General features: G+C 42.5%; 1 protein-coding gene across 6 annotated transcripts in view; it reads right to left on the bottom strand.

The window, feature by feature from the left end:
• SUGCT (succinyl-CoA:glutarate-CoA transferase) overlaps nucleotides 1-23,559 on the bottom strand; it is a 287,447-nt gene that overhangs the window by 14,414 nt on the left and 249,474 nt on the right. Inside the window, exon 14 of one of the 6 annotated variants that reach the window (XM_077916528.1) lies at nucleotides 1,776-1,830. The exons of the other annotated variants lie outside the window; for them this stretch is intronic. Coding sequence (XP_077772654.1) covers nucleotides 1,776-1,830 — 55 coding nt within the window. The remainder of the gene's footprint in view (nucleotides 1-1,775; nucleotides 1,831-23,559) is intronic. 6 annotated transcript variants of the gene reach the window in all.

The following is a 23,559-nucleotide window of genomic DNA, read 5'->3' as shown; positions in this document are numbered from 1 at the left end:
AACTCTTCCATGATTCTGTGACAGATGAGGCATATCTCTTAAGATATCTCTTAAGATAAACTCTGGATATAACACCTGTTTTGCCCAAGGTTTAGAACACATAAAAGAGTATGGAGAGCATTGTCTACATATATATTCTTTCTCGATTCAGCATTAGATAATACAAGTCAGATATGTAAGAAATTGTTGCAGCATGGAGTGCTCTTGTTCCCTGTTCCACACATTCATCTGTGCTTGTTATTGACCTCATTTGAAAGAAACAGATGCTGAATTGTTGTATGTGCCATGTGGCTTGGTCTGCTTGGATGAATCACCACAGCAGGATGCACAGACTCCAGGATGCAGCCACAGCTTGGACATCCCATGCTATCCACTCTTCACTGATAAAAGGGTCCCACCAACAGTCTCACACCTCGAAAGTCATTGGGGCATCCCATATTGAAGACACTTTTAATGATTCAGCTGTGATGATGCCATGACTTGGAGTGCCTGCAGTGACCTATTCAGGAGGGAGCTTGCTAGCAGAAGCCTCAGGAGGGCTGGCAGAAGAGACCCCAGACACGTTACTTCAGGGTCTTGACAATGAGCCTCTGCCAGTGACCTGGAACTTACTGAATCACACATCCTCAATTTTGAATCCCTAGAGAATGTAGCCCCTGCAAAAGATACCAGAGGGAAGCCAACACCTTTCCCCAAAAGTACCCATGAGCATTTGAGCCCGTTTGCCACCACAGGCAATGCACCCCAGCAAGAAACAGAAGAGAAGTGTCAGGCTCCAAGCCAAAGGAATCAAGGAGGCAAAATCTAAGAGGTGCAGTCAGGCCCTGGGAGTATATAAGGGCTCAGCGAACACCAAGCACTCCCTGGAACAAGCTGCATGGTCCCTAGGACCTGTCCAGGGTTCTGAAGGGCCTTGTCTCTGACCACCTTAGTTTCCTGTTTCCACATTCTCTGCTTTCAAAGGGACACACACTCCCTGCCCCCTGGGTTTCCTGTTCTTGCCATAAGCGCCAGACCTGCTTCCCTGAAACTGTTCCACAGGTTCAGCCTCTCCAGGGCTAGGCTTGTGACACTTTTCAGCCTAATAAAATGTGTAAATTGTACCGTGAAACAATAAAACTCAAAGGACACAAACACTCTCTTCTCTATTGACCCTTTTAGTTGAATTGGAACATGGCTGCCTGCTTGCAGAAAGCCAAGACGTTAAGCAGATGGGAGGAGGAGGAGGAGGAGGAAAATGAAAGGCAGCTCTCACCTCTACAAAAACGTGCAAAGTTCAGAGCCACCCTTCTAACTCAGCAAGCACAGAGCAATGTTTAATGTGAACTCAGATGCCTTTTGCAGATTGCTCTGATTCTTGTGCTGATTTCTACACCAGCTGTCTTCCGCCAGATTCAATGTGCAGGTTTCATTTTAACGCACTGGCTATTCCCTGGTTACCTGCCATATAATGGGATCTTACAGGTGGAGGGCATGTTTGTAATGCTTGTTCATCCACTCGCAGAGGAAAATATCATAAAATAAAATACTTGGGGTGACATTCCTGGATTCAAATACAACCCACTTCCCCAGTTTTCAGATACAGTATCAATCAAAGAATGCCAAGAATTACTTCACCTCATATATATGTACCTGTTGCAGATTATATTCATTTGAAAATTAATTTTTAAGCCAGCTGTTATTTTCCCCTAGCGAAATGCACACTGCCGTTTCTTTCAGAAAAATGCTGCTATTAGGATTGGTTGCTATGATATATAAAAAGCGTTTAGATCTACCTGGAGTGCTCAGTTCTATTCTGTAGCATTGTAGTTCTATTCCTGCAGCTTTGTCCTGTAATATTTTTTAAATAAAAGAGATAAGGCATATCATGCTGTTCCTGCTTCCTGTGGTTTCTGAGAAGCGGCAATTGAATGACATAATCAGTACTCAGTTCATGGGTGGAATTAAAGAGCTAACCCAAAAGTCACTTCAGGCTAAAGAACTGAAAGGCAACAGTTCTGAGTGGTGAAATAGCAGGAAATGGAGATGATTTAAAAGATGTAAAGCAGTCTCCATGGGACACAGAGGGACAGTTTGAAAGCCAAAATACACATTACACTGAGTGTGCCTACGGTTATCTGTACTGATGCTGCTGTTTCTACTGTATTGCATATCATGTTTTTGCTTTTGTTGTGATGGTGATGATGATGATGATGATGATGATGATGATAAGCAGTATTTCTACAACTATCAGGTGGCCAAACTTGATACCAAGTCTGCCCCACCACCACACCATCACTACAACACAGCACTTTGTGTGACCTGTCAATTATACACGGAACATTTAATCTGAAAAGCCAAGGAGAACACCAATATTTTAGACAGAGAAATTCTCTCCTCCTTTGTTCACTCTTCTTTGTGGCCTAAAGAGATCTCTGCAGGGTGGACCTATCTATAACTTTAGTACACATACTGTACTTTACAGTTCACATGCTTTAAAGCAAGCATGAGCAGGCTCAGTTAAAAACTGGTGACCCTTAAAAGTGTCAGAACACTCTGAATTCAATCTGGAAGATGCAATGCCAGTTTAATTTCTAAAGCATGCTTTTGTGTAGATACTTTGAAGGTTGACCACACACAAAAATAAAAGCAGATCTGGATCAAGAAATGGAAAACATTTTTTAAAAAAATATTTTGAATGGCTATAATGAGACTCTGATATTTTCACACCTATGGAAATTGTTTTCATGCTATTTACTACATTCCTATAATAGTGAAGGGAATTGTGTTATTTCACTTGAGTACAAAGATGTAAGAATAGTGAGAATCACCTGTCCTAAAAGTAATGTTATTAATTGCTATATTTTCTAGCTTGATCAGTGTGTGCAATTATGCAAGGAACATTCATTTGGCTTAATAAAGGAATTACAACATGTGCAAAAGAATGGCCATGTTGGGCAGAACAATGACCCATTTCACACAACCTTTTGTCTACTGCAAACAGCCAACCAACTGCTAAAAGAAGTTCACAAGCAGGACATAAGAGCCCCAAAATCTAGTAACCAAACGAACATTGACCTGGCTTGGATCTAGCACTGAACCATGGTTCAGCATTACAAGAATGAGGCAAACTTCACACTGGGTTGCACTCCCTTGCCCCAACAGGGCCATGATGAAATCGGCAGCTTTCACTTTCATCTGAGATTAACTGCTGTTTAGCTTAACTAAACTTTAGTTAGTTAAGCTTAACTATGGTTACCAAAACAAAGCCAGCTGCATAGACCATGGTGTGAAGTTGGCTTGCTTCCACTAACCATAGTTAAATTAACCATAGTATATCTATCCAAGTTTGGACAATCTAGAAAAATGGAGCTATTCAGAAATAGAAGCAAAAACTTCCAAATGCACTGAAGGATAAGAGGGAGATGCAACGCATGATCTCCAGGGAGGATGAGGCTTATTCTCATAAACCTAACTATGCTACAACTGAGGTTTAGTGTTACATCAAAATTCTGGCCCATTTTCTCTGAAAATGAAGGTTGCACTTTTGGCTCAGAAAATAATAGCATATGATACTTCACTAAATTAAAAAACTGTTTCATGCAGAAAAGGCAATCCCAATGGAGTTCTGCCAAACACACTGACCTAGGGCTCATCCACCCTGGGGTTTAATTTGAAGCTGCTTGTGTCTCGTATTTTTTTATGCCTCACATGACATCCTTCTCATCCAAGTGGCAGCCCATGCTCCCCCACCCCAACACACTAAATTTGGATCTTCCCCACCAACAGATAATCTAGTAAGGGAAGAAAATTCAGTATAAAATTACATGTAATCTGACTGTGGCAGCACTGATGCGCCTATATGGGCAGACATTTATACATGTGTGGTGATGTTTCACTGGGTACCATCTATCACCACACTCCCTGTTTCCTATTTGTTTCCTTTCCCAAAGGAAATGATGTGGCCCACTCTTTACCACCAATTGCTGATGAAGGCAAGTTTGTAGTATTTTTTTTATTTTTACAACAGCTCTTTTGTGCAGAACTGTGCTTGCAAAAAAACCAAACCAGTTGTATTAAAAATAAAAATATTTTTTGCCCGTGGAAGGAACAGGAGGTAAGAAAGGAGAAGGGGAAGAAAGAAACAGCAGCTTTTCATGTGAGCGACTGCAAATCCTTTCCTGGTTTGGAGTGACCCATTTTTTATTGTGAAAATCTGATATAACTGAAAATCTGTATTTCAAAAATGTGGGGTCTACCTGCACAAGTGGAGCAACACACACACACACACACACATTTTTAGTGCTCTTTTGTGCAAATTGGGTATATAGCAAAACATACATATATATTTGAAAGTGTGCCTGCTCAAAACACAAAAATACCTGTATGTGTGCCCACAGCATTCCTCAGGTTTCCTGGCTTGGAATGATATACCTTTGTGTAAATCTGTTACATCAGAAAATTGTATTTCATATACGGCGTGAGAGGGGGTGGAGAGAGAAGCACACACAACTAAACTCGTACCTAGAGACATTCCCACAATGTTTTCTGGGACTTATGGAGGATGGGGAAATATTAACTGAGGGAAGGAGCAACAAATACACAGATCTATTCCACCAAGCACTGTCCACTAGTGTAGATGGGAAACATCAAGGAAGATTTCAGAGGCATAAAATGGAAAGCGTTCATGTGTGGATGGAGATGCACGTGGAAATGGACACACAGAAAGAGCAACTCATGTATGCTGGAATGCCCTTGTGCGGGCACAGTCCCAGTTGCTGTCAGGCAAAACTATGTTGTTGTTGTTGTTTAGTCGTTTAGTCGTGTCCGACTCTTCGTGACCCCATGGACCAGAGCACGCCAGGCACTCCTGTCTTCCACTGCCTCCCGCAGTTTGGTCAGACTCATGTTTGTAGCTTCGAGAACACTGTCCAACCATCTCGTCCTCCGTTGTCCCCTTCTTGTGCCCTCAATCTTTCCCAACATCAGGGTCATTTCCAGAGAGTCTTCTCTTCTCATGAGGTGGCCAAAGTATTGGAGCCTCAGCTTCATGATCTGTCCTTTCAGTGAGCACTCAGGGCTGATTTCCTTAAGAATGGATAGGTTTGATCTTCTTGCAGTCCATGGGACTCTCAAGAGTCTCCTCCAGCACCATAATTCAAAAGCATCAATTCTTCGGCGATCAGCCTTCTTTATGGTCCAGCTCTCACTTCCATACATCACTACTGGGAAAACCATGGCTTTAACTATACGGACCTTTGTTGGCAAGGTGATGTCTCTGGCTTGCAATAATTCGTTGGGTAAGAGGTCTGTAGAAAGAAGCTTGCTTTTAAATAACACACTGGGCATGGACTTGCCAAGCCAAGTACTGAGAGAGCATTAAAAGCAGAGTAAATCACTTGCTTAGCTTTTTCCAATGAAGCAGTTACATGAAACTGATCAAACATGGGATCGCTGTGTAAGAAATGAGAGATATTCAACTGGTATCACCAACGAAATGGTCTAGATCAAAAGCTGCAATTTGGTTTAGCCTCCATTGACTTGCGAGAGTGGTTACAATTAAGGAAGGGCAGCAAAGAGGTGCTTTCCTCCTCATCAGGCCCTTTGCCTCTTTCACTACGCTTATACAGGGATCATGCTGCTGGTGCTGGAGGAGCACTTTTGCCCCGGGGGAAGGTGGAGGGAAGTTGCTTCCATTGCCCCACAGCAATAGCCATATGCAGGCAGCAGGAGACTCTTCTCACCCAAAGAAGTGTCAGCCAGAACTGTTGACATTAAAGTAAGCAATATCCAAGGGTTTAGTACTTTGAGCAAGCATACTAAGCTGATGACTTCCTAGTGCAGGTCTATTGTTTTCATTTCCTACCATATACTTGCATGTTTTGAGATGAAGACCAGTGATAGGTGCTTCGTGCAAGGATTTCCTTAGATTATTAAATACACTGCCTTAATCCCTCACTGCTTTAGCTGACAAATTTAATAAACTACAGGATACAGAACTCCGTAATCCCATTGGGGTTTTTCTCTTTCTGTTTATTTATTTATTGACTTACAGAGTAGCATTTCAGAGACATGTTCAAGTGCTATAAAGCTAATCCTTAGCAATTTCCTCTCTTCTCAAATACCCTAAATATCTTATTACTGGAGAGGAGTTTCATATATCAGAAGAGAATTGCCTTTCTTGTGTATTGGACATTCTTGAGGAAATGCATTTTAATGCAGCCAGAGAAGGGGGGAAAAATGAAATGTTTATAAGAGATTCATTGGAAACTCTTCTAATTACATCAACTTGAAATTAGAGTCAGGGAAGGGCTGGATGGTGGAGATCTGGTTCCTATTTCTATTTCTCCTGCAGATTTCTTTTGTCACCTTAAGCAAATCAAGCCTGGTCTGATTTTTAGTTGGGCTGAACATGCCCTGCTGCCCCTGAGGTCCATGGAACGCCCTCCCCCCCCCCCGCAACATTGATAATGATAGCAATTCCAAGGCCTCCCCATACAAGAAGAAAAATCTGGGAGACCTAGGGCTATTGACCTTGCTATATTTTTATGACAGTGCAGTCCATAAATATTTAAAGAAATACATCATGGATCATAAAAAATATTATGAAGGGTGGCATAAAAGTGCAGTAAATGAAAGATCTGGAGCCTGAAGACCTGGAGCATTCAGAAAATACTGCTCCATTGACCAGGCAAAACAGAAAGCCAGACTCCCAGTATTTAGAGCAGACTTGACCGATCCAGAGACATTACTCCACCTGCCAATCTCAGGGGCTCGTGTTATCAATAGGCCTGTTCCCTTCTCTGCCTGAAGTGGGATGTGATTCTTGAGCATGCACAGGCCATAACAGTAGGATTGAGAAATTCAGTTCAATTTGGAATTCAATGTGAACCTGCCTATTTAAGACTGGGTGTGTGTGTGTGTCCATCTCTACACACCAGGCTGCTCCCCACGTGGACCTTGAAGGTGCTGAGCCAAAACTAAGAGCCCTTGACATTCCCTCCTGAGCCTCCACATGAGAATGATCAACCCCCTTCACAGAGTTTTGCCATACTTCCACTTGCCTGTCTACTTTCCCCCAGGGAAACCCACTGTTTACCGGTGAATCGGAACAAACATCAACTGGGTTTTATACAGATTGATGTTTGTTCTGATGCAACAGTAAAGAGCAGGTTTTCCTGAGGAACGCATGGGCCAAACAAAACCCCTCTCCGGCCCAGGGCTAGAAATCAGGGGGCAAGTGGAGGTTAGACCACATTCACATGGCAGTTTATTCGATTTCTACAACAGCTCCCTGACTGTTAATGTCTACCTTATCCTTGAGCTTCCACATGACATAAAAGCCACACCTGTAAAATCAGTATAGTGCATGTTTAACGCTCATATCCATGTTATTTGATTTCAGAAAATAATCTGTTTGCTGCCTCATTAACCTGGAAAATCACAGTGTAAAGCAGTGTCATTTTGGGTGGTCATACCAGCATACAGTTCTTTCCTGCTGTTTTCATGGGCGAACAGAAATGCACATGTGCAGAAAGAGAGGGGCAGTAGCAATGTGGTCCAATGGCATTTGTTGCTGTGTCACACCATGCCAGCTAGTGCAAATGTAATTTAGGGCAACCTGCTACTATATCAGTCAAAAAGTCACATTTCCATAATGAAATAGGTATTGCAGTGTGAAAGGAGCAGAGGTGCTAGCATTGCAATCAGGAAAACTAACGCAGTATTCCCCGTGTCTGAATGCACCCATACTCCTGGAACTTTCCCCCTGCTAGCTGTTGAGAACAGAACACATAATCCAGCTCTTAGACCTGTTTTTTAATACACACACACACAAAAAAAAAAATTTGGTTTCTGCCTTTTATATAAGTATTCACTCCATAATTTGTGAACAGTCAAGTTACAGCTGGAACAAATGAGAATAAATTTTCTCTACTCTCTCTTTTTATATATATAAAAGCTCTCATCATTTCTAATGTTATTTGACCAGTAAATAACAGAGGGTGTTTTTTTTAAAAAAAAAAAAAAACTCATATTGTTTACAGCTGGAGGAAAATGAAGAACAGTAATTTTCTAGATGTCAAGGCCATTCAAAAACATTCTTTGCAGGAAGGAGAGAACTACTAAAAAACAACAACAAACCACTGCCACACAGAATCATAAACAGATTAGGATTCTTTTTTAATACACTGAGTGGGGGAAAAATGTTTTCAAAAACTGCATCAGAGGTGCCATAAAAGCGGGAGGGAGGAGAGAAGGGAACCACATGTTGTTCTTCTTCAAGCATACCTCTATTTCTGGTTATTTATATAAAAAGTAACCACAACAAGTGATCTTAAAATAAGCTGCTTTTTAGCAATTTAAATCTTAAATACATCCAAGAGCAGATCCAAAGAATGACTCTTCACATATGATTTTCTGAAATGGCACCACACTGGGATTTTCACATAAAGGATTTTAAAATTAATCTTTCGTAGACATTGGGGTCTGGCATCAGGGTCCGTCTCCACTGAGAGTGGCCAATATCCCAAGCCCTTAGGAGGCTCCATCACCTACCTGGCCACCCAGAGGCAGCTATTTGTTTTAACTTTGGCTCTTTCTAGGGATGGACAAATCTGTCTATTTTAGATACTTCGTTTCTCTCAAGGGTGGGGAGAAACAGGACAGTATATTCAAAGTCCAGGTTTTTTGCCAGTTTATTTTCAGATGATTTCTTTTTGGAAAACCATTACATTTTTAGTGGGAAACATTTGGTTAGAAGTGATAAAAACAGACAAAACAAACAGTGATTTTGGCAAGTGTCATTCTGTATAGAACTATTCTATAAGAGCAACATGTAAGATTCCACTGAACACCCTGAGAGTTCGTTCTCATGTGTAAATGTTGACGTAATCAAGCCCAAAGCATGCAGTCTGTGTGTGTGTGTGTGTGTGTGAGAGAGAGAGAGAGAGAGAGAGAGAAAGAGAGAGAGAGAGAGAGGGAGGGAGTGAGAGAGAGAGAGACATGAAAGGAAACAAAGTTCAATGAGATATTCAAAATTAGATACAAAAAAAAAAATAGGTAAGAATCATGGGGCAGATGTTAAGAGTTGAATTATTCATAGCTAAAGCTGAATAAGTGCAGAGTGCAGAAAGGCGAAATCCATCCCAACTTTCTGGCAAGTGATTTATCATGTCAACTTATCAGACGAATTATATCCCATCCTCCCATTTCAAAATTACACAATTAGTCGTCGCTTTACTCAACTGCATGCGTGCCTCTGGTAACGGTTTCCTCAAAATGCTCAGAACTATTGTAGTTTTTGTTTGCAAAAGCCAAAACACCATGAACTTCAAGTCCTGCCAATTTTTCCCCCCTGCCAAGTCCTATTAGCATAAACGAATGGTTTATTTTAAGAAATGTCTGATAAATTACTTTGCACAATCAGTAATGAGGGTACTGTCAGCAGAGGAGAATAATTTCCAACACTTACTTGGCACCAACGTGTGGTTTACTCTTAGCTCACAGCCATATTATGTGGACTTGGTTTTGCTCTATTCCATGAATCTGCCTGATCTCTTTAGAGTAAAACTTTTAAATGTCTTTAATGAAAAGGTAGCTTTGTCCCATTTGCATTTCTGGGGGAGGTGCATTTTAAATATAACTATACGTTCAATATTCTTTCCTGAAAATAACCCCACATGGGAAATAGTCCTTGTGTGGGGTAGCAGGCAATTGGCTACCAAGCTAGCATCCCATATTCACTCTACAACAGATGGTAGAAAGTTCAAGGGGAAGGGACGATCCAGTAAAGTTGAAACTCAATTGTTACCTATACAGTAAAGGCTATTTGGGGAACTGCTTGAGGAGGGGAAGCTTCAGCTAAAGGCCTCAGAGGTTGTGGCTACAAGATCTGAGGAAGGTCAAGGAAAAGAACCTCGGCTCTCTGCCCCCTACCCTTGCCCCAGCCAAGGCTAGTCTTTCTGTTTGCATTTGGGGCTGAATGCTCAGGTTGGAATATCAGCTCTCACAATTGTATTCCCTCTCTACCTAAGGATAGTTTTAGGCCAGGAATGAGGAACCTGTGGTCATCTAGATATTGTTGGACCACAACTCTAAGCACCCCTGACCATAGGCCATGCAGCCTGAGAGCCAGTGTGGTGTAGTGGTTAAGAGCGGTAGTCTCGTAATCTGGGGAACCGGGTTCGCGTCTCCGTTCCTCCACATGCAGCTGCTGGGTGACCTTGGGCTAGTTACACTTCTCTGAAGTCTCTCAGCCTCACAGAGTGTTTGTTGTGGGGGAGGAAGGGAAAGGAGAATGTTAGCCGCTTTGAGACTCCTTAAAGGGAGTGAAAGGCGGGATATCAAATCCAAACTCTTCTTCTTCTTCTTCTGAGACTGATTGGAGCTAGAGTCAAAAAACAGCTGGAAGGCCACAACTTCTGCACCCCTGTTCTAGGTTCTGTGACAGCCTCAGGTCTCTCTCTTCATCTCTTCTCCTACACTTAAAGGTAAAGTGACCCCTGGCCAGTGAACGACTCTGGGGTTGCGGCGCTCATCTCGCTTTATTGGCTGAGGGAGCCGGCGTACAGCTTCCGGGTCATGTGTCCAGCATGACTAAGCCGCTTCTGGCGAACCAGAGCAGTCACTTGCTTATCTTCCTGTTCTAGTATGGCAATTATTAGTTATGGGCAACTGGGAGTAGCCAAAATTCCTTTCTTGAAGGTGTGCACCACTTGTAAATTCTCAAATGAAGAAAATGAAGTTGGTTTTGTCCAAAGCCAATTCCCTTTTCTTGTTGGAAATAGTGGCCCTGTCCCAGGCTGCATTTAATTTCACCTTCTTACCTTCAGCATCCATAAGAACCAGCACACTTCCCAAATTGATAAAGATCAAGTGGCATACAAGAGTTCTGAAAGCGCTATAGGAGGTATCCACAGGGCAGCTTCAAGAAACTTCCCATCCTTCCAAAAAAACAGTGCAGCTCTGCCTATGTGTTATGGCATCCTTTTTTAAATCAACCAATATAATAATATGGGTAAGACTTTCTGTTCTGCGATAGCTGGTTTTAGCTAAGAATATGCCAAACTGTGACACAAATTAAATGCAGACATTAAAAAGGTCAGTTGACCGTTGTCACTTTTAATACCATTTTTAATTTGTCTGCACAGTTCCCTTTTCCTGTCTACAGTCATTGCCCTTTCAGACATCCTTTGCACAGTCTAAATGCGTCTCTATTTCACATTCCCACTTGAGGTCCCTATAAATGTCCTGTGAAATTCAGATTACTCCTACATTGTACTTAATGTACCAAATGCATAAGGTAAAAATATATACTCTTCTTTTAATACCAGGGAGCGCATTCCAAAGCGATCCTGTAGGTATGTGAGCTGAACACAGATAAACAGAAAAGTCCCCATCCACCTTGTGAGATATTACTGTGAAAGGATATGCTCTAATCTTCCTCAAGGGATCTATCATGAATCCCACCTTGCTTGTCAACACACAGTTGTGGTATTGTCAGTTGGAGAATCTACACTACCTTCATTTCAACAGCATGTGGGGACACCTGGGGAGCCAAACAGATTGTCCAGTGGAAGGGTGTTGCAGGCTGAATTCTGGAACCAAAATGACATGGAGATGGGCTGCTCAGGAATATAAATGTTGCATTCTGCATTTGTGGGAATCATCTACAGTTTTTTAAACCTTGGGAGCACAAAGAAAGGAAAATGCATTCTACCTGCTATATATTCTAAACGAGTGCACTAGAGCACATAAATCTGTTAATTTACATCATTTCTTCTATTTCTGAAGTTCGAGCTAAGAGCGCCATTGCTTTTGTAGTCTAAACTGCACCACCCATGCAGGCATCCGAAGCCTTGAGGAAGGCCCAAGTTTTGGAGAAATTTGGAAAGGGAAACTCAGGGGGAGGGACTGGAATCCAGAACAGGGTGCATTCCACACTGCAAAATTTTGTTGTTGGCTCCACTTGTACTTCCAAAAAAGATTTTGGCGTTCCAAGTTAACTGGTCTTGTTTTTTAAGTGGAACCAATGTAGTAGGAATCCTCTGTTTTATTTTTTCTTTCTTTCTGAATTTTCTATAGGGTGCTGTTGATTGCAAGTTACTGCAGCAACTTTAGACTTTTGTATTCTTCAGTTTATTCTGAAGCAAATTCCCCAGTCATTACTGCTGTGTACTATATCTCTACTGATTTTTTTAAAAAAAGAATCAGGAAAAAAGCCATACAGATGTGATGTGACATTTACAGTTGTGGCAAATGTTGAAATGCAGAAGCTCATCACGACCCCCTTCTCCATGTCCCTAAGGAGAGTCCAAAAACATAGGCAGCTGTGTTGATCCATTATTATAAACTACCCCCCCAAGTGCTGCAATACCCAATTTATTAGGATCAGCATGACCATAATCCTGTACAGAGCTTCTTGAGTAAATTCCATTAAACTTTGTTGTGTGTCCTTCTGACTGCATAGGTTCAACTCATAAAACACACTGAACTTTAACAAAAGATCTTTGGCCAGCTGAAATGCAAACAGTCCTATGAAGAAGTGTCAGCATTTAAACAGCTCATTTTGCTAAAGAAAAGGAAGTAAAGGAGCAAGCCTCCACCTTGCTATTTTCCTCATTCACCAGTTTTCTCTAGGCTAATCAGTCACAAACAAACTTAAATGCCTCCTCATCACCTGGTTTACTTACCAGAGGAAGGCGGTTCCATTAATTCCACTAGTGTTCTGGCAAACGGCATCATCACTCCTGCTCTGAAAAAAGTCCTGGGGCTGCAGCTCCCCTCTGTTCTCCCAAGGATTAAGATACTTTTTGTACGGTATTCTACAATGCATTATCAACAAAACAGAACTCATTTTTTTATGATCATTGTTAACACTGGAGGGTGGAACATTTTGGCAAATTATACATGCTTCAGTTCCAGAATTAATTTTAGACATCACCCTAGTTAAACCAGAGTTTAGTTAGAAGGAATAGAAGGCAGAGCACGCCCACTGAATAATAAAGACAGAGAACAAGGAAAATCCATTCATCCCTAACGCAAATAAACTGACTGTCACAGTATACTACCACAGATAAAATGTGAATTTCACCTCAGATTTTGCCATGTTCCTCAATGGTAACATCACACACTCAGCTGCTTATCATCAAGTGTATCATAATCAAACAAAGAAAACAAGCCAGGTTTGATGCATGTGAGAACCAGGTAAAGTTTCAAGCAAAGTCCACAGACGCCACTTATCAGTTTCACTTTATATTGCTTTGGGTACGCTCAGTCTCTAAAATGTTTTCCCACATTTTTAAAGGGTCACAACCAAGAGTGAGCTGCTAGGGTCAGGTGAGGAGTCGCAGGTCCGCGGATCCACAGCCTGGGAACCCCAAATGACTGTACCTTGTCAGGAGCAGTCACCCAACATGTCTACTTTTTAGCAAAATCAGAGGGGGTGCTCTGTGGATCTTTGCTTCTCAGAGTGCTGTCTGTATCACTTGATTTCACTCAAATCACCTGGACTCAAATTCTCAGCTCAATTATTTCTGGAGGCTTTAGTCCAAAAATCACTACGTAGCTTAGATTAGGTAACATATTCCACAGTTCAGGAGTTCATAGCACAGCTCCAAGGTGCACAGCTAGATAGAGTTAACCCACCTTTTGAAGAGCAAGGCAGGCGCAGCCATTCACATGTTTTGGGCACAGAGCGACGGGACTGGGCAAGCAAGTGTGAGAGAGTAGGCTGGGTCTGTATGCAGCATCTAACAGTGCATCTTGGAAACAGAGGCAAAATCTTATCAGCCAGCTCAACTCCCTGTTTAAGATTGCAAAGACTCCACTCCACTCCATTCCATTCCATTCATCTACTCCCTGGTTTTCTGTTCCTCCACCCTCAGCCCACTACAGCCAGTCAGCATTCTGTGGACATTAAGCACACTTGGATTTCATTGGGTTATTTGTGGTGCTCCCTCCATCCCAATAGGGGTTTTCCCTAAATATTTACGAACATTAGGGTCTCCCCCTTGCACCCTGATAACTGAGTGACTGCATTCCTCCGCACATCACATCGGTACCAACTGCACTAAACAGGGAAGGTTCAACATTTCAACACAACAAAACATCTGTAGTGTGAATGCTAGGAAAATGCAAGTCTAACCTTAAGGGAAGATCTTGGAATCCTTGCAGAAGAGTCATAGCTGCACATTCATAGCACAGTCCAACCAAAGTTAAGCACATCTAAATCCCACTGATGTCAATGAGAAATTTAACATGTTCTTAACTATCTCAAAAGAACTTGCTTCAATTGCACTGTTACTGTGCAACAGTGAAGAGAAAGGGGCCTGGAAAGAACCTTAGTTATTGCACCTTGTTATTGCACTGACTTGGTGCTGGAGGAGACTCTTGAGAGTCCCATGGACTGCAAGAAGATCAAACCTATCCATTCTTAAGGAAATCAGCCCTGAGTGCTCACTGGAAGGACAGATTGTGAAGCTGAGGCTCCAATACTTTGGCCACCTCATGAGAAGAGAAGACTCCCTGGAAATGACCCTGATGTTGGGAAAGATGGAGGGCACAAGGAAAAGAGGACGACAGAGGACGAGATGGTTGGACAGTGTTCTTGAAGCTACCAGCATGAGTTTGACCAAACTGCGGGAGGCAGTGGAAGACAGGAGTGCCTGGCGTGCTCTGGTCCATGGGGTCACGAAGAGTCAGACACGACTAAACAACAACATTGCACTGACTATATCAATATATAGCTAGTACCTGCTCCAAATTAGTATTTTTTATAATTTATTTTTTTATTCAAGCTAAACATTACAAAGTGGGAGAACACAGCTGGCAAGCAGGCTATATCCATTATATCAGGAAGTTTAGGACAAATCTGTGTTTTATGCCAACATGCCTCAGTCATTACATTTCACAGTTGCTGTATTTAGAAAAGATTGGAAATCTGAGCTTGGAGGATAAGCCAGCACATAATCAAAACTCATAAGTCTTTCAAAGGCTGTTTGAATAGTACACAAATTATATCTGTCTACCCAGAAATAACTGTGGTATTAAATATAACTGCCTGCCTGCGATTGTGTGATTGGTTAATTTAAAACAGCATTTCAATACAAAATAGACATTACTCCGTTCTTAATTGCCAAGCTCCCTGCTTATGCTGCAGACCAGAACCATTCTTTATCTAGCAGGTCCTTGATCTCTAAAACCCTAGTAGACCCAGTAGAAATGGAGGGGCAAAGACAAAGCCAATAACTTGAGTGATCGCTGTCAGAGAATCCTAAGGAAAAGGGGCACCCAAGAGCTGCCTGCTAAACCAAAAACATTTGCAGGTATAAAAACAGGGAATGAATAGATCCTACAGCAGAGTTTATGGGGACTTTGATTTGTGGAGCAAATGAAAGCCAGGAAGTAAAAATTCTCTTTCAGGAATTACACCACTAAACTTTGACTAGCAAGCTAGGAAAGTAGCAAAAGTAAATATATTACCACTATTAAATCCTATGCCTCATCCTTACCTTCTATGTTCCCCACAGTGGCCACAAACACAGAATCTTGAATGCTGGCCAGAATCCCTCCTTTTGCAAACTTACTGAGTCCAAATGTGACCACGGTGGGGGTGGGGGGTGGGCAGGTTATCTAATATGTGCAACTTCTTAACACAGAATGGCTACAAAATTCCACTAGGGCCCCTGTCAATAAAAACAGATACATTTATTTATCCCATGAATATAAGTCAGAGTTCGGACGGATGCATCAGTCTATTACTGTTGCATGTATTCAATTGGTAGCTTGTTTCACCCCACTGCTGCACTAATCTGCCATTATTGATTTTCAAGAAAGCGAACTCTTGCACAAGAATTTCCATTTAAATATATATTTTTAATGACTTTCTCTCAAAATACACATTTTTAAAAGTTTCATAATATGTAGCCAAAACTGCACCAGAACATTCAGGAAGTATGAAACTTCCAATCCACACATTAGCCTGGGAGGTTTGTATCAGGCCGGCTCATTTCAGAATTCATGAAGATAAAATTCCTCAAGTATAGTGAAGTCAGAGCCAGTAGCACCACTACTAAGTCAGAGCTTCGAGACAGGCCCCACATGGCCTCTCCCAAGAGGGTCATGTTCCTTCAGGGTCATGGTCAGAATCAGATGCTGTGATTTGATTTGGATCTACAGGTGTGGCCCTCATGTAGTAAGAGCCAAGCTAGACAAGGTCAAAGGTCATTTGGTCCAGCATCCTATTTCCATGGTGACCAACCAGATGCCTAGGGGAAGTCCATCAGAGGACCTGAGTGCAACAGCACTCTCCTTACTTGTCCTTCCCAGCAACTGGTATTTAAAGAACTACTGCCTCAGATAGTTCCCCATCCCTCCAATTATAGGTTTGCTCGCTTTTTCTCTTTTTCAAATGACAATCGGCTTCTGCAAAGAGATGAAACAGATCAGAGGACGAGAATGGAGGGAGGAGTACTTGAGCTTGAGGTCCAGGCAGGCTTATTCATACAGCACTAAACCATCTCCAAGTATATGTCCAGACTGGGCCAGTGTTTCCCTTGCATGCAGCTTGACATCAGCTGATGCACTCTTGCTGCTAAGTGTGTGAGCCAGAGAATTCCCCCTTCAAAACTCACCACAGTCATGAACTCACAATGGGACTTGAGCAGGCATAGGCAAACTTGGCCCTCCATATGTTTTGGGACTACAACTCCCATCATCCCTGACCACTGGTCCTGTTAGCTAGGGGTGATGGGAGTTGTAGTCCCAAAACATCTGGAGGGCCGAGTTTGCCTATGCCTGGACTTGAGGCAAGTCACTATTCTTCCCACTTCAGCCCATCCCCCACCACTAAAGGGAAAACAACACTGACCTATTTTGTAAGGGTTAAAGTGTACAAAGAAGGTTAAAGCAATCAAAGATTGCTATATAAATGACAAATATTTTCATCACATAGCAAGTGAGTCAGCAAGAAATGCAGTTTTTGATGAGACTCATTTTGTTTGGTCGTCTGTCCTGAAAGCCAGGACCTAGTAAAGGTGTTAGCACTGGTACTGGAGTGAGAACGGGAGCTGAGCAGGGGATTTCTGGAGGTGAGAAAGTGATCTGGACACTAAGGAGGACAGTAAGGAGCTGTTAAAGTAGCAAAAAGGGTCCAGAAGCATCTGAGAGGTGCATATCCTATCAGCTCCTCCACTTTCTGGCCATCTGATGGGTCACTCTTCACAGCTGAGTCTTCTCCCTCCTCCAGTGCACATGAGTTGAATCTGGTCTTTCCACCAAGTCTGTTGCAACCTTCGCTTTGGAGGTTTGGGTGATGAAGAAGAAGAACAACTGGGGATCAAGGCAGGGCTTGGGCTGTGGTTGGATGAGTCACTGGGAGGGGTTTCCTGAGCCAAGGCACTTCTGGGAGTTTTGTGGGGTTTTCCAGGTCCCCCAGCTGTACTACACATAATTCTATGCCTTTTCTTCAGAGGTATCCCTCGAGTCTGAGATGGATGGGATTCTGACAACACATTGTTGCTGACATTGGGTTTTGGAGGTGGGTGGGTGGGTCTGGTCTGGTCGGATGTTCCATATTGATTTAAAAGCAATGAATGGAACAGGCTCTGACTATATTTGAGTTCTTACACTTATTTTAAAAGTCCAGCTTTTAATGTGAATAAAGGGGGGAAAGGGTGGGAATCAAAATAAAAGCCTGTGCAACATTTTGCAAATGCACGAAGATCCGTGAACTGTAAATTTCCCTGCCTCGTTTCTGTTCTTAGGGGACGGGTTTGTGCTGGTCTCCATTTGGAAGAAATATGTGGGGAGTGCATGAAAGAATGCATCTAGTCAACCCCCAGTGCCTTTAACACTTAAGTGAAATTATCTAAATATTGAAAACATGTCCTTATTTTTAATGGTATGGAGCTTCACTGCAGGCAGTGGAAAACATTTTTCCTACTCACTAATTATGAAAGATCATAACGATACTTGAAATGTATGTGTGTTGAAGTAATTTGGTTATTTTACAATGCACACGAGGCCCGCATGCATGTTTTACAACAGCCCACTAAGGATCAGCTAAGCACCTGGCTGAGTTTGTCACAAGGAGGAAGAGGAAAGTGCTTGGTGAAACTTCAGGAACACAGAAACAGTCCAAGTTAAGATCTAGGATGAGGTGCAGTGGCTGATGGTGTCAGAGCATCATGTGGAATGATATGTCAGGGTGGCAGGCAATCGTGATAAAACAAGGATTGCTCTTCTTTTGTTTGTTTATGCACAGGATAGCTGGACTGGACTGCACCACATATACATGGTTGAAAAAACACACGGTAACAATAAAACTCAACAGGATTACACAATGTCAGTGATTAACACTGCAGACAGCAACACCAGTACAAATGTTTGGGATAAAGGTGCAGGCCTATTAAAAATGTTTACTCCTGAAATAATTGGATTCCTATGAATAAACATTCCCATTGAACATGTCATCTTTGGTGGGCATATTTCTCAGCAGGAAGATCTGTCAAACAAACTCAGCTTCCTTGGTTTTATTAAGATTTAAAACACAATGAAGTAAAAACAGCTCTTCTTTGCTAATTGGCACCCCAGGAAATGTTGATAGTACAATCTAAACCATACAGTTAAAACAAAAACAGGCAGAAACACATGTTTGATGGAGAAAAATAAATGTTACCATTCAAGAGTTGAAGGAATTTGCTTTTTCAGATAAAGTAATGTCTGAAGGTGAATTACTCTGCGTGTTTGTGTGCATGTGTGCGCGCGCGCATGCATGTGCATATGTATACACAGACACACACAGAGGAACACATACAATTTATACTGTTTGCAGAAATTAGTAAGAAGACATCCCTTCAGTTGAGCTTTAGCTCTAGAAACAAATGTATGCATACCCATAATACTATTAATACTGTGGTCTTGCAGGAAAGTCATATTTATCCATCTAAGGCCTGCCCAATGATGATAAAGAGGACTTGTAGAAGGCCTCTCTCTCTCCCCCCCCCTCTTTAAAATGAACATGATGTATGCAGTTGAAGTAAATTAAAAAATTGTCCAGTAGCACCTTAGAGACCAACTAAGTGTCCCTGCTCCTGCCAACCTAGCAGTTCGTAAGCACGTCAAGTGCAAGTAGATAAATAGGTACCACTCCGATGGGAAGGTAAATGGTGTTTCCGTGTGCTGCTCTGGTTCGCCAGAAGCGGCTTAGTCATGCTGGCCACATGACCTGGAAGCTGTCTGCGGACAAACGCCGGCTCCCTTGGCCAGTAAAGCAAGATGAGCACCACAACCCCAGAGTAGTCCGTGACTGGAACTAACGGTCAGGGGTCCCTTTATCTTAAGTTTGTTCTGGGTATAAGCTTTTGTGTGCATGCACACGAAAGCTTATGCCCAGAACAAACTTAGTTTGTCTCTAAGGTGCTACTGGACAATTTTTTTATTTTTTTATTTTGACTGCGTCAGACCAGCACGGCTACCTACCTGAATCTAGAATTAATGTGTGCACTGCAACTAGTCTCCATGGTCATTCCTGATATGTACTGTGTGGATCTTCTTGAGAAAACAGCTCTTCCTCACTGGGTTGAATGTGGCAATTGGTGGGGAAAGGCACATCCATGTCACTTGGGCTGCAGTTAATAACATGGCTAGTTGTGCTCAGGTGAGGAGCAAACAGAAGTATGGTGTGGCTTTAGAGGCCACCACACCAAAATGTCACACACTTACAACAAACTGCCCAAAAATAGGGTGCTAATCAGCTTCCACATTTAACATCGACAGCAGGTATCTAATGGGGGATTTTTATTCATCAGATTTACTTTGGCAAGAAGAAATATGGAGGGTACTTTGCTGACAACAACATCATGTGGACACTTGTGTGCGTGACCAGCACTGACTCCACAATAAGCTCCTTTCTGGAAGCACCTGAGAAATTTACCAAGTGTTTCCCATGCCTGTTTAGAAAACTCTAACCTGAGCCCACATACCTTCCAGCACAGAGATGTGTGTACTGTCTCTGCATCTGTCAATGAAAACCTATAATGTCTACTCAGAAGACCATCCTACTGACTTATTCCTGGGTGAATTGGTACAGGATTGCAACCTAAAGCACACTAATTTTTCCCTTGGGAGAAATGAAGGAACACACACTAGAGACACACACTGGAAAGAGAAAGCACACCCCAATTGCATAACCCCCCTAGGAGAGACTTGACTTCCTGTCTTGTTTGAGGGACTGAATCCCAACACTGCCATGTGACTAAACAGCAGCAACTTTCTATTAGTATGATCAACACAACAAAGTTTTAAAGCGTCTGGGAAGCCTTGTTGTGACTCAACGCAATTTGTAAGTAAGACAAGAAGCAAAATAATAATAATTTCATAAATCTAAGGAATCAGAGTCCACATTCCACTGAAGTCTTGTCGCCTGCTAGTCCCATTTGAATTAAATTGAATTTGTGTGAGGAGCATTCTGAGAATTTCCTTCCCTCGCTCCCAAACCACAGAAAGGAGCAGCCTCATGGAAGCTGGCTCCTACGTGTGCATTTCCTTATTGGGTCAGAAATCCTGTACCAAAATAGCTGCTGTGCATGGTAGAAGCATGCAGAGCTAGAGAGAGTGAACAGTTCCCAGCCCTCAATGGGAAATCTCACACAAATGGCTAGTTGCAATAGTCCTGATCACCTTCTTGGGAGGTTGAGCCCAGCCCTCTCTCCCACGCCCAGTTAAAGATATGGTCTATGCTGTTGACGCTGATGTTTCTGGATATAATGATAAACCATGGGTAGTTAAAAACAGGAAGTGGACGCTTCCTATCTCCTGTTCACACCTGCCATGGTTTAGCATTCGATCTGAACTGGACTAAGCCGCTTCTGGAGAACCAGAGCAGCGCACGGAAACGCCGTTTACCTTCCCGCCAGAGCGGTACCTATTTATCTACTTGCACTTTGACAGTGCTTTCGAACTGCTAGGTTGGCAGGAGCAGGGACTGAGCAATGGGAGCTCACCCTGTCGCGGGGATTCGAACTGCCGACCTTCTGATCGGCAAGTCCTAGGCTCTGTGGTTTAACCCACAGTGCAGCTATAAGCAGCTATTAAAAATTATTTGCAAAAGACAGAAGCCACACTTAAAATTGCCACCCACAAAAAATAGAAAGCAGCAAATTAGAAACAAAACCTTTCAGCAATTTAGCCTTTGTCTTCCTTTCTCCCCTCTTCTCTCTTTTTGGGATCTATGATCACTAATCACTGTCAGTCACCTTATTACATATTTATTAAAGTTTCTCTCCTGACCCCCCCTCACTCCCAGCTTTGAGAGCTCTGCCAAATGAGTTGACATGCATCATTTCTGTGGAGTTCCTGAAAAGGCACTGAATTCCTTAAAATTGAAATCAGCCCTGTGAATGTAAAAGACATAAGCAGTCAGCACTGATGACTAAAAAAGACGAATGAAGTAATGGTAATGCTGGTGAGGCTGTTTGTCTCCAATGTGCCATAAATAGTGAAGCGAAATTAAAATTTCTCAAGCAACATCAGCTATGCACAAAAAAAGGAATGTGTGATGAGAAGCAGACAGGATCAGAAGTTCAGGCAGAGGTGCTCCCTGCAAATGGAAAGGAATATATCCCCCCTCCGAACCCGCAAATTCTGTTGTTGTTGTTCCTATTGTGTGAGATCTCCTAGCTGCAGGAAACAATGTCATGTAGTGCAGACTTCCTTAATTTCCTGCAAAATCCCTCAATGGAAGGCAACATTTTTCAAGCAACATTTGTCTCTGTCCATATATCTAGTCGTCCTCCATATATCTAGTTCTCCCCCCCTTCACTCTGCCCCCCACCGCATTTGCTAACAGCCTGATAAAAGAGGCCTATAGCTAACATTATGTTTTATTGTGTATATCCATTACAGTCTATCCAATAAAAGCCTGACCACCATTTCCCAGTCTATTTTCTCTTTCTGGAGTTTAATGTGACTGCTAAGAACAACACGAGCCACTGCTGGCCATCACTGAAATGCAATGTTAATGAATCTTCATGGCTAGATGTCTCATGAAATCCTACAAAGTGTATCAATATTATCACCATCTCTCTCTCTCTCTCTCTCTCTGTGTGTGTGTGTGTGTGTCTGTATAGACCAAGAGTGGCCAACATGGTGCCCTGCAGATGTTGGATTTCAAACTCCAAGCAGGAGCACCAGCCTGGCCAATGGTGAGGGAGGGCAGGAGTTGTAGTCCAACAGCATCTGGAGAGCAGTGTGTGGGCTACTCCTGGAGGTGATGGTCAGATGCTGTAGATACAAAGATGTAGACAGGTGGGGCAAAATGACTGACCGGTATAAATGCAAATTAATGCAATTAATGTGCGTTGGGGGCTGTTGAACAGTCTAGCCTGGATGTTAGAGTGTCTTGTATTCTGACTAACACCAACAAAATAGAAGGAAGGTAGAAATTATTTCTCTTGCTCCCCCTGAAGAGGTTCAGTTGGACGAAGAGATAATCATAGAAGTTATGTAAGAAATACCAAGGGAAAAGGGATGCTACAATTTGAATATCTGAGTTTTACGAGGTCCACTGCTGTGGCTGCTTGGCTGCTCTCATCCTTCATCTCCTAGATCTCTCTGGCGCAGTTCAACCAGTTGTGGTTGTTATCAACCTCCTTGTGTCCCCGCATTCTGATAGAAACAGGCAAATAACGAGCCTAGACAGGAAAAATCCTGCTGAATGTGAGCCTTCCTTCAGCACCATCCTTATCTCAAAATGGCAGCTGGACATGAGATGATGAGCCAGTGAGGCTCTTTTGCTGCCCAGGACATAAACACCTCCTGCCCTGACACTCTGGAAGATCTCTGCGAAAAACTACTCTTCCTGTTCAGTCCCATCACTGGGATTACGAAACACGTGCTGAGTAAAAATACTCCCTATTCCAGATCTAGGGGGAACACTGCCTTTATGCTATGCTAATGGCAACAGAACAGCATAATTCCATAGAGAAAAGGTAGTTCCTCTTCCAGCTGTCTGGAAAATTTGTTACAACCCATTTTCTGGCTCCCCCAAAAGCACCATCTGAAATGAAGCAAGTTTGGAGAGCAAGTCAGCTTCCTATGCATAGCATTATGGCGTTTAGATCCAGATTTAGCATTGTAGGTTGGCAAAGGAAGCACATGCAAAGTATCAGTCACTCTGGATTTGGCGGCTGCCAGTAAGTTTGTAGACATGGGCTTCATCATATGGCACAGGAATGTGTAAATGGAAAATTCCCTTAAAGGGTTGCTGATAACACTAAGTGAACTATTTCTGTACTTTATACCATCAGGACATGGCTATACTAGTGCATTATATTCAGGCATATTCACCCCGAGTTACAAAAGAAAACACTGGTGCTTCTCCAGTACAACTGTCTAAAAGAACCATTTAGCGATATGCTTCAATGCAAGGAGCCATTTACAGAGGCTCCTCTAAATGGGAAATTATCGGAGGATAAGATTATTTATTTTAATTTCAATGCACTGTCACAGGTTTTGAGTTTTAATCAAGTTTAAGTTAGCTAAGCTTTGGGTAGTACTGTCGTTTACCTATGCAAAAAC

The sequence above is a fragment of the Podarcis muralis genome, chromosome 12, assembly GCF_964188315.1.
Source record: "Podarcis muralis chromosome 12, rPodMur119.hap1.1, whole genome shotgun sequence".
NCBI classification, from domain to species: domain Eukaryota; kingdom Metazoa; phylum Chordata; class Lepidosauria; order Squamata; family Lacertidae; genus Podarcis; species Podarcis muralis.
Note: the sequence above shows the minus strand (reverse complement) of the source record. Positions and strands in the feature narration are given on the sequence as shown.